At 41.8% G+C, this 12,411-nt stretch overlaps 1 protein-coding gene across 1 annotated transcript in view; it reads left to right on the top strand.

The window, feature by feature from the left end:
• The first annotated feature begins 1,007 nt into the window (after positions 1–1,007).
• Positions 1,008–12,411, top strand: part of LOC131403619 (adhesion G protein-coupled receptor E4-like) — a 51,356-nt gene continuing 39,952 nt past the window's right edge. The window contains exon 1 of the mRNA XM_058538052.1: positions 1,008–1,077. Within this exon, the coding sequence (XP_058394035.1) occupies positions 1,020–1,077 (58 nt within the window). The 5' untranslated portion in view covers positions 1,008–1,019. The remainder of the gene's footprint in view (positions 1,078–12,411) is intronic.

Below are 12,411 nucleotides of genomic sequence, written 5' to 3'. Positions count from 1 at the left end.
AGTTTTGTCCTGTTCCCTTACTTGGAATGTATTCCTTTGCCTCCTCATTTTGCCTCTTTCCCTGTGCTTGTGTCTACGTATTAGGTATGTCAGCTACGTCTCGTACTCTTGTATAGGTGACCTTATACAAATGATGCCGTAAGAGTCCTGCAATGTGCTTCCCTCAGTGCTCAATGTTCCAGGGGTGACCTCTATGTGGGCTATGTGTGTCCTCCTGTTGTGGCCTGTTTGCTCTCCCTGTATGTGCCCAGGTAGGACGAGTTATGCTCCTGGCAAGCTGTTGTAATGCTCAGCTGTTTGTAGTTGTTGTGGGCCCTTCAGTCTCTTTATCAGGTGTGGGGAGCTCCAGCACAGTTGGCTGCAAGTTCTGATACCACATTTGTGTTGCAGTATTTCTTTTGAGTGAGTAGGCCCCCAGCGTGGCAGGTTGTTAGGCTCAGGGGCTTACAATTGCTATAAGCCTCCAGCATTTAGGTCTCTTGTCAGCTCTCTGAGGACTGCAGCTGGGTGGGGCTGGCCTCAGGCACAGAAGCACCCAATTGTTTTAGACTTGGGAAGGTGGGACAAACCCCCTAAGTGTGTCTTTGAGAAGCACAAGTCTTCTGCAGCTGACAAGCCCTGCCGCCCACAGGTCCACACACATAGTCAACACAGTCCTGCCCCATGTGTGCACCCCGACCTCCCAACATCGACCCAGTCTCTCCACGGCGGGAGCCCCACACACTCCACCACTGCCCCACACTCTCCACCCACTCCTTGTGCATGTCCTGCCTCACTGAAGTTGGCTCAGTTGCCAGGCTGCAGAGAATCCAGTCACCAATCTATGCAGGCCCAGAAGTTGCCTGAGGGCTAGTTGCTGGGTGGGGCCAGTCTCTAGGGAGGGCTGCCCGCCCTGGCTGAGCTGGATTAAATCCGTGCTCTAGTGGGTGGGGCAGACCTGGGCTAGGAGGCCCCAGGGAGAACTCCAATGGTGTCTGTGTCAGTTTGCCCACACCAGGCCACAACAATGGCCGCCGCCAATGTCCCAGTCCCTGGAGAGGTCTCACCTCTCACCGAGATGCACTCAGGGCCTATCAGGTGAGTCTCTTTTCACCAAAGCATTATGCACCTTTCTTTCTGGTGATTTTACGTTGCTTTCTGAAATGGGTGAGTTTGCGCGCGGGCCATTTAAGAGCCGGTTTTAGTTTCTTTGTGAACCAGGTTTTCTGGGGGTACTCCCCAGTGTTTTAGTAGCAGGCAAAGTCAGATATTATGCCACTCATCTCGATTGTGCTGGGTCCACAAAATGCCCACAGCGGGGGCGCTCCCCGGCTTAGGGCCCCGCACCTCCAAGGAGGCTCTGTACCTGTGGGCTGCTCCCGGGCTGCTGCGAAGCTGGCGGCTTGTGAAGGTGGCATTTTTCCTCTCAAGAAGGGAGCCTCTGCCTCTTCCACCTCAATCAGGATTGTCCCTTGTTGCAGGAGTTCCTCTTATCCAGTTTTCAGTTCTGTCTCAGGGGTAATTTTTCCACGAGTAGTTGTAAATTGGCTGTGTCCCCGGGAGGAGGTGAGTTCAGAGTCTGCCTACACTGCCATCTTGACTCCCTCCTCACTTTATATGTAATTTGAATCTCTCAAACTGCTTCTGCCAGTGTTACAGATATGGGCTGGCTCGATATGCGTGTCTAGCTTTTTGATCGTGGGATCTCAGATTGTTTTCCTTCCTCTTCTCTATTTCTCAGAAAAATCCCTCTATGGGAGTTTGTGGGTTTTGCTGAAATAGCATCTGGTCTCTGCTTCCCATCTTCCTCTACTCTGACCTCCTTGTCAAAGTCCCTCATATGCCTTCCCCAAGTTTCTGCCCAGCTCAGCACAGTGATCTTCACCTGTGGCCAGGTCAAGCCCACAGAGTGCTGAGAGTCATCCTGACTTGTGCTGGAACCAGCAGGTTCTCTCCCCAGCTGGGGGCTGCCATTGTCTCCCGGGCTCGAAAGCAGCTGCCCTTGGGTATGGAGTCACTTCTGACTCATAAACACCGTGACACCATCTCTCATTCTATCCCTTTGCTTAAGGGGCCTCCAAGTAACCACTTAGGTCTGCTGGACACATGGACATTCTCCACCCTTCTGTCTTCTCTCTCTTTTCCTTCCAGTGGAAGCTTCTCAAAACCTCCATGAATAGCAACTCATGCAGGTAGGTGTTTTGGAGGCGTTATAAGGATATATCCCAACAGTTTGCCAGAAGCAACTAAACTCTACCACTGGTCCAGCCCAAACACCCTGCAACAGATAGATGAGAAAACGCAGGAGGCTTGGAGAAGTTAAGGAATTTTCACAATGTCATTTATTCATCCTACGAATATTTATTAAGGGCTATGATACTAAACAAGACATACATTGTCTTTCCTTTCATGGAACGTACATTCTCACGGTGGGGAGAGACCCAATAAACAAGTAAATGGATATCTAAGTGGGCTGGGTGTCTTCCCTTGACCCCTCCAAATCCATCCAGTTGTCTGCTTGGAATGCTGACATCTTTGGAGTATAACAATGGACTTTTTTGACCTCTGCCTTTCAGTTGATTTTGGCCAATGGGAAACACCAACGGGATATCAGAAAAATGGAGGAGAGTGAGGTCACAGTATTTGTTCTCTTGGCTCCTTCCCTGTGAGTCACCATGAGCTGTCTGTCCCTTGAATGAAGACCGCAGCTCCACGATGTGGTACACCAAGTCTTATCAATTACAATTTCTTATCCTTGTCCATTCTGATATTTTCTCAATAACATTACATGCAGTTCCTAAATATGTTCAGACTATCCTGTGATTTTGTTTCCACATAAAAAAATAAGAAAATTTAGAAAGCTTCAGTTAGGACATTTTCAGAATTAATATCCATATTTTTTGCATGAATTACAACATATCCTGCTGTGCCCACCAGCATTTTGCATGTTTTGATGACTACCTGATCACCACAGAGATTAAAAAAAAATCCAACGTTGTCTGGATTTTATGAAAAATAATGTTCAGCAAAATCCCTGGGTAACGGATATGATTTTGCCAAAACCCAAACAGATCAACTAGCTTCCCTGTTTAAACTTGTATGGGACCAGTAATTTATTTATTATTTTTTCATAAGGTAAAAGTCATATAACATAAAATTCACCATTTTAGCCATTTTAAAGTGTACAGTTAGTGGCTTTTAGAATACTCAAAATACTGTGCAACCATCACCCTGTTGGGCCATGTTTTAAACCATCTCAGGTACCAAGCACATTTGGCATGAGAGGTTTGTTTGAAACAAAAGTGACAGTATATTCTAAGGGCAAGATTCAGATGATTTCTAGTGAGCCAGGTGAGAAAGAACATTTGTATGAGCCACTAACCAGGACCACTGTGGTATCAAGTCTAGGCTGCCATTCTGATAGGGCAGAAGTACTGGGCTGTACTTGATTCTCGTGTCATGTTCTTGCAGGGTAGAACACCTTCACCGTATTTCCAGCCAATCCTCCTAACCAAATATCCCTGCTTCAGGCCGTGGAAAGTTTGATGAGAAACAATTGTGTTTAAACAATAGGCAAAGGAGGAAGTGGCTTTTGTGTTTTGTGCTTCAAGCTCATACATTGGTAAAGGGTGACCTTTCATTCTTTTCTTGAAATGTGGCTTCCTCTTCTGTGACAGTGAATAAGAAAGGTTTGGCTTCTGGTTAGAATGAGTAGAGCCAGTATAGTGCCATGGTGTGTATTACTTGGTGACTTGGTGAGAAGCAGCGGGCCCAGTCAAATGGATTAAAAGAAAAGGGTTTAATGAAAAGACTATTTTATATAGGTGTGAGCAGGTAGAATGGGTTCTGAACGCAATTCCAATGTGTGTGTGTGGTTTCCATACATTCAAGCAATTTTCTAACACCATCTGGATGTCCTACAATTCAACTCAATTGTGACACTATCTACCCAGAGATAGCGTCGGATCCCATAGGTTAATGGCTCAGTCCCACAAGACTGCCTCCCCTCTTACTTCAGAAGCCAGTTGAAAGCCTAGATTGTCACCTGCGCTTCTGACTGACCAGCTAAAGATTGGAGGTTCCCACGACCCCCTCCTCGAGTTCCATTAATTTGCTAGGGTGGCTCACGGAACTCAGAGAAATATTTTACTTACTAGATTACTGGTTTAGTATGAAAGGATGTAACTCAGGAACAGCTAGATGCAAGAGATTTGTAGGGCAAGGTATGGAGATGGGACATGGAGCATCCATGTCGTCTGCAGGTGTGCCACTCTCTCCAAATTTCCATGTGTTCACCAACCCAGAAGCTCTCCAAACCCATATTTTTGCATTTTTCCAGAGGCTTCATTACATAGCCATTGATTGATTGGATTGATTAAATCATTGGCCATTGGTGATCGAACTCAATTTCCAGTCCCTCTCCCCTCCCTGGATATCAGGGGGTGGGACTGAGAATTCCAACCCTCTAATCACTTGGCTGGCTCCACTGGCAACCGGCCCCCCTTAGGTGCTCTCCAAAAGTCACCTTATTAGCATAAACCCACTTGTGCTGGAAAGGGGCTTGTTATGAATAACAGGACATCCATTTCACCTTTACGGCTCAGGAACTGAGGAGAGACCAAATATAACAAAAGATGCTCCCATGGCTCTTATAGCTCAGGAAATTCCAAGGGTTTTAGGAGCTTTGTGCCAGAAACAGGATGAAGACCAAATATATACTTCTTATTATAAATCACGACTACACAGTAGGGCTAAGAGAAACCAACAAAGGATGGTGGGACACCCTGAGAGTAGCAATATGAGGGACTGCTTATCATTCCTTGGATTAAAGGGGAAGGAGGATGGAGCAGTTACAGGAACCTGGAAAGGGGCTTAGCCTGTGACAGAAGAATCGAGCCACTGCCCAAATGTGCAGTCTCTGCAGGGAAGGGGGAGTTTCTCCATCTCTCTCTCTCCTCTAGCCCTCTTCTCTCCTCCCACAGCTACCATTTGCAAACTCAGTTGGAAGACAGAGCACAAGAGGGGGTTGATAATGCAGTCCGTACAGGACAACCCCTCAGTGCACAGAGCAGGGTAAAGAGGGATGGATAGTTGATTCTTTCCTAGTTGCCCAGAGTGAATTGTTACAAACTTGTTAAAGTTTGAGAGGCAGCCACACCCTATTGAGTTTTTCCTTATATTGGGCGCTTGTTCCCTTGGATTGTGAAACAGACTGGAATCCTTTGACAGTGACAGCCTACTTCTCCATCAAGGAAAGGTAAGATATCTGAAGTCAGGATTAAAGAAGAAGGTCGTTAACAGATTCTTGTGTCTGATGGCTTCTGATTTTGTTATTTCTCAGTTTGTTCATTGGTTCTTGGGCCACTCTACTGTCTGTCTGTGTTCCTTTCTGGGGCTTTGCATTTAAACTCTCCAAGAGAGAAACAAGCTGGATGGATTGGCTAGTCAACATCCAATATGGAGAACGACTTTAAGGTAAACTTCTCTGCTTGGACCACCTCATGGGGCATTGGTGGTGTATGGACCAATCCATGGTCCAATCAGTTGTGGTTGGGAGGTGAAGTCACATGGTACCAAACCTGACAACATGTGTGTGTAAAGAACTCCTTCGAGTCTGCTTTGTGAAGTGTATCAGTTAGCCTTGGCTGTGTAACAAACCATCCCCAAATTTCATTTGCTGAAGACAGCAACTATCTTATTTTGTTCATGATTTTGTGGGTTGGCTAGACATTTCTTCTGGTCTAGGTTGGCTGGTCTCTGATGAGCTCTCTGATGCATTTTTGGTTAGTTGGTGGGTCAGCTGGTGGCTAGATGATCTAGCATGGCCTCACTCCTACATCTGGCCATTGGCAGATTGGCAACCAGAGTGATGGATTGTTGACTAGTGAGCTTTGGTTCTCTTCCACATGGCCTCTCATCCTCCCAGGCTAGCTTGGGCTCATTCACACAGTGATCTTGGGATTCCAACTGCAGGAAGAGAGGGCAAACCTCAACGTGCAAGCACTTTTCAAATCTCTGCTCACATCCTGTTGGCTGTTGTTTCATTGACCAAAGCCAGCCACTTGGCCAAATTTAGAGTCAGCATGGAGGACTACACATGTAAATGGGGAAATTCTTGCATCTGTTTGTGCAAATAATCTGTCACATTCAGAATTAGGCTGTGAGCACATGAAATGCTCAGAATTTCAGGGACTTCTCTTGGAGTCAGGCATTTCAATTTAATATTCAGACCATTTTCACTTTAGCTCAGCTGACAATTATAGGCCTAAACCCTCTTTCATTTGTCATTCAAAAGAAACATTTTGAGTATCACATGAAGCAAATATTTTGGGTCTCACATGGAGAGGCTGACTGCCAGCTCACCTAGACAGCCATATCTAGGTGATTAGTTGAATATTTTATTGCATTAGCTCTAGATAATTTATAAAAATAAATGGGAAAATGAAAAAGGAAGATGTTAATGTTAGGGCTAATAAGGTCACGTTTCATAAAGGTAATAAAACCAAGACAAGGAGTAAATCACTAGGTGTATATTTTGACTTGTCAAACTAGGGGGTATTTGCCATATTTGTCCTGGATCTTACAAAGATTCTTCTAATATGAATGAGAAGAAAATTTCATGACACCATGGTAATGGGAATTTTACCAGGAAATTAGGTGAGTGTTATTATTTTGGGTGACCTTATCTCAAAGACCAGGATCATGGTACATCATTTTCCCAAGGTGGTAAACTAAGAAGTGATACTGTGATAGGGAACTGGGTTATACATAGATACACTGACTCTCTTCTGAGACCAAGCAATGGGCTCGCTCTGCTTGGCGCGATCTGAGCCAATTAATCACAATGAGTTAGAGATTGAGAAACGAAGTTTAATTAGATTAGCCAGAAAATTGGAAGACAGGTGACTAATGTCACAAAGACCCACCTTCAAAGATTACAAAATCTTGAGGCAGTTATATAAGGAAAATGGACAGTAAGGAGGGGGTCCAGGGAGGTTGGTATCCAGGCATGAAGAGCTCCAGGCATCACATTGTTCCATTCTTCTGTCAGCTGTGATGGATACCTTGTAGGTGTATTTCCCACCTGTGGTCAGCCTGTTCCTGGAGAGAAATTTATAGAACAAAATGTTTAATTTATCAAGCTATTGGGGAGACATACATAAGCGGAGACCATAGATCATGAGAGCATGTGAATTTTTTGGAGTACGTGCAGAGCAGCGAGTAGTCACACAGAGGAGGAGCTGGGGCCATTTAGTGTAACAAAATGGCCTCACTTATGCTCACTTACACTTTCATACTCTGGCCTTCAACTCTCTCACTAAGAAGTTCACCATATTAAAGGAGCCTCCTTAAAGTTGGATCCATTCTCTTGGTGTAGATGGAAATTGACACCATTCTCCATTACGGGTTTCCCCCATTGGACACTATCACCATTGCCAAGTTCGTTTTCTGAGGCACCTTATTAGAGTCCACCCTAGTAATGTACTATTTAAATTACTTGAATGAAAAGAGAACTAATGAACCCTACATTATGCAAACTCTCCACCCGAAACCCCCAGCCCTCTCTGCCACCCACAAGACTCCTTGAGGAACTGGAACTCAAGATAAGAAGCGACATACTTCCTTTTTTTGTTAGCTCTCAGAAGCTGCCAGACTGGATGAGAAGCAAGAACTTTTCATCTTGTGGGTAAGTAAGAAGTGGTTTAGCATCTTTCCATAGAAAACAGATAATGTTTCACTTGCGATTTCAGGTCTAGAAAAATGTTCTGACTCTGGAAAAATTTTCAAGGAGACCTCGTCACATGTTCTGTTGCTTTATTTCTTGAAAGTTACTGTAGAAGCATCTATTTTACCTTCATTTTCCCACTTCTGCTTGGGCAAGGACTGTGTGTATTGTGTGGTAGTGTAGAACATACTGAAATGCTTTAGCACACTCAAAAGAGATGATGAATTGTGTATTAAGGGGCTTAAGGTGAATTAAAAAAAGAAAGTTTTAAGAAACAGAGTCTGAAGCAAATGTGATGTACAACCTATTTGTCATTAAAAATGAAGAAAACAAGATCTAAAAAGATGGATGAGTTTACCGAGGTTGCATAGTGAATTAACAACGTTTTTCACACACCACACACCTCACCTCCAAAATAAACACATCAATGCAGTTAAATGCCAGGCTCACAGTGAAAGAATTGTGTGTTTTATTCAAGGTCAAAGTGTCTACAGGTCAGTATTTTTCAACCAGCTGCATGACCCAGTGGTGGGGGACGGGGTCATGAAACCAACTTAGTAGGTAACAACCAGAATTTTAAAAGAAATGAAAAGGACTATAATTATAAAATATTGGATGCTACATATAGTGAATATTTATTTGTGAAACTTGGTTCACTTCTCTCTCTTTCTATCTCTCTGATGTAAAACGTATTTCTTACAGTGAGTCATGGTCAAAATCCCCCAAATCAACATTGCTAGACACATAAAATAAGCCAGACGCAGAAAGACAAACACTGTATGATCTCACTTATATGTGGAAGTTATAGTAGTCAAATTCATAGAAGCAGAGAGGAGAATGGTGGTTTCCAGGGGCTGGAGGGAGGGGAAAACGGGAGGTTATGGTCAAAATTGATAAAAAACAAAATTCAACTGAATACATTTAAAGATCAAATTGGCTTTATTCTACAATTCATGAATTTGGCAGCATTCCGTCTAGCAAATAGAAAGGAGCTCCAAAGAGCTTCAAAAAAGGAAAAGTTTTTAAAGGCAGAGAGGGGGTGAGAAAAAGGAAGTCATAAACAGTAAAGAAAAAAAAAAGGATGATTTTGGGCAAGGTCACTTTCTTTTGAAGGACAAAAGGGGTCTATTAGGAGCACTGTCTCACAGTGCTGATCAGGAAATTCCAGACTGACTAGTTAAGATTACTTCTCTGGGGGAGCTTCAAATTGCAATTAGATGAAGTATTAAGTCTCATCTTGGTGACATGGGCTTAGCTTAATTGACTCCATCTTGAGCCTATTGTCTTTTTTTAACCATCTTTTTGATCAGACTCTCATGTTAACTGAGAGATGTGATCAAAATTTAAGGCATTTGTGCCACTCTCAGCTACCGCTCACAGCTTTTGGGGGTCCTTTGTGTGGTATCCATAGGTCATGACATTTTTTGGCTAATCCCTGTGACATTCACAGGTCATATCTTCAGGTTCACAGTCTCTAAGTTTGACATTCCCTTTGTTTTTTCCTGATGTTCCACTCTTAGGGAGATCAGTTGCTTGGTGGTTAGTGGCTGTGAACATGCATTTAAAGCTTTTGAGAGAACAAAACACACCAGGGAGATTATTATGATTATTATGAGCAGGATAATTCCCAATGTCTGGGGTGCATCTCAAAGCCAGGGTCCACAAGACCCAAACCAATCAAAATCAAGCAAGTCAAAGACAGACCAAACTGAAGGAGTCAACTTTTTAAGCCAAATGGCTTACCCAGTGATCTTATGTAATTGAGTTTCAACTTCCCCAGGAGCAGCAGGTGGTGTTGGCCACAGCACAGACACCTCCCTGCTCAGTTAAAAGATAATCAAGGGCTTTCCTATTATAAAGAACAACTTTGGCCAGAGAGTCTAAGGGTTTTTATTGGGCAGCTTATTGCTTTAGCAGCAGATTCTACAATCTTTCCAAGAGTTAAGAAGAGGTTTCCAATCAAAACTTCACTTATATTTACCTCTAACCAAGAAAGTAGAGTTCTGCCAAAGGAAGAGAATCCTGAATAATGAATGCCTCCTAGTAATTCCCATTTGAATCTGTGCCTCAGGATTAGAAATGTGACAGCCATGGAGGCCGGTAAAATCTAAGGGTCTGTAGACCATACAGATGGTTTTATTCTGGTGATTCTTGCCTCTGTCCCTTTCTTTGCCTAGATCCTGGATGCAAAGTTCCCTAAGTTTGGGGTTGTTAACCAGAGACACGGAAACAGACCAGGGGGTCTTTAACATCATGGACAGATAAGAGTTTTTTTTATGACAAATGAAGCAGTCTGAAAAGTTACCACCCTTGGTGATGCCCTGGGAGACACAGATGATGGCGCTATCTTTCCAGGCCAATGCCAGAGTAGAGAAAGAAAGAGAAGAGGAAAGGGTTTCATGTTTAGTTAAAGTATGAAGTCTTGATCTGGCATCTTGCGAAGAAGAAAGTCTACCTCGATGTTGGCTACTTCTCTTCCTCGTCAATTTGATTAGGACGTCTTCAGTGTTCATATACGACCAGGTGTCAGGTGGAACCTTTTTCATCTATGAGAAGTGTACCCAAGCCTCAAGTCCCTGGAGTTTGACTGCCATGTAGGTGGTGAGGAGGACCTGGTATAGTCCCTTCCAAGGAGATTCAAGGGCAGTCTTTGTTCTGAGTGTTTCCAAATTAGAAGGGTAGGAGAAAATTGGAGATGTTAGTTTGGAGATTCATAGCAAGATATTTTAGGAAACTAGAAGAATTCAGGATCCAGTCCAGTTTACAGATATATAACAAACCTCAAAGAGAGTTAACAGGATTAGAATCTTACATAGACAAATGTGCAAACATAATTTTTCTCTCTGATTATGCCTATTTTTTTTAATCAAAGAGAATAACGTTAAAACTAATTGCTTCTCATTAAGCTTGGCCTGATTATTTTCACAAGGGCAGCAAGAATAGTGATTGACCATATATGCTTTTTTAAAATATTTCTTTGCTGGGACTTTGTAAGCAAAGTATCAGGCCCATTTTTCCAAGCAGCATTATGGATTCCATATAGTCAACCTTAGTTTCTTACAGCTGTCTGGTCATATCCAAATCTATGTATATCCCTCTGAAATATGGCATTCTAGTCAAAGTGTTGGTAATATAACCAATGTGTTCAATTGTGTTCTGTTACAAGGAGACCAGATTCTTATTGAACTTATGGAAATAACTATATTGCCATTAAAAGAATACTCAAGAGTTTCTGAATTGTGGAGGGATCAAGTAAGGAGAAAAAGTAAATGTTTCTTTACTTGCAAGGATGTTCTTTACCAAATTGTTGGTATTCATAGATGCCTTAAGAGAAAAGATTTCCTTAAATCTGTAAAAACAAAATATCAAGGAACTGGTAATATTTCAAAGAAAAAGTTATAAAAATTATGATCATCCTCCTCAGTTTAGTCAGTCCCATATTATTAATTTTTGTTCTGTTTGAATCCAGTTTTCCATTAGTTGTGGAAATTCTTACCCAGTTCAGTTTTATGCTTTTAAAGTTATTAAAAACTTAAACTTGTCAAAAGTCCTTTCCATGAATCTCCTTGAAGATGAAGTACTTTTGTGGGAACACTTTTGCAAAGCACCAGAGTAAAAAAATAACTGTCTGTGAAAAGTCTTGAAGATGCTCTTTGTTAAAGATCTGGTGGGATTTCATTATAATGGAATTGACAAGGAAGTTTGGTTATTTCTGTAACATGCAACATTTTAAGATAACTGAAATTTTAATTTTGATAACTGGAATTACGACTGATAACATTATACCAGGATGTACTAGAATTTAGGAATTTCATATAATTTCTGGAACACTTATAACACATACCTATACCTATACAAATACAGAAGGCTTAGTATTACTTCTTATTTGACAATGCTTCCCACATGATTTAACTATCAAATAAGCCTAATTAGTTTAACATCTCCATTTTTATAAGGAGGAAAGCCAAATCTTTTGAGACGTTCCAGGACCCCTCTGTAAAATCTCAAAGTTAGTTTGAGGCCAAAAAGATTTCATTTAGAATTTGATTTTTGGGAAGTTTGTCAAAAAAAAATCAAAAAGGTTTTTAAACTCTTGGCCAAATAGGATCATAGGACGCTGTATAATAATACCTAGTTATCCATTTAACCATAGTGACAACTAAAGACTTCACAGGCAAGTATAGAAGGTTACACAGTTGTAAAAAACCTTAACTCTTTTAATAAAGAAGATTCAGCAGTAATCAAAGACCTGATAAAGACATCACAGGAAATTATTTTGACAGGACACACATTCTTTGTTTTCTAGGCAGATTACTTAAAAAGTAAAGAAAAACCTTTCACAATCTCTTATCAGGAGCAGACTAATAGTCTAAGAAAACTTTGTCCTTTTATCAGATGAAAGAAAATTATGTTCCAGTGTTACATAAGTACATTACTGATTTTAAAGCTTAATTTTATATCCCTTATAATAAATTCATTTGATTTTAGCCAACTTTACACAAGGCAAGATTCTCTCTCTCCCTTACTCTCTTCCCAATTTTCTATTTAATTTGTCCTTTATTCTCCTCCTTCCCATCCTGAAATAACCAGGCTCACTTTAGGACAAAGTTACTTTCTTTTCCCGCAAAAATGCATCTCCATTCATAACTTCTCTTACCGAAAACACATATCCTACTTCCCTAGCATACAGAGATGTTTAGATGTTT

Source organism: Diceros bicornis, unplaced genomic scaffold, assembly GCF_020826845.1.
Source record: "Diceros bicornis minor isolate mBicDic1 unplaced genomic scaffold, mDicBic1.mat.cur scaffold_73_ctg1, whole genome shotgun sequence".
Classification (NCBI taxonomy): Eukaryota; Metazoa; Chordata; class Mammalia; order Perissodactyla; family Rhinocerotidae; genus Diceros; species Diceros bicornis.
Note: the sequence above shows the minus strand (reverse complement) of the source record. Positions and strands in the feature narration are given on the sequence as shown.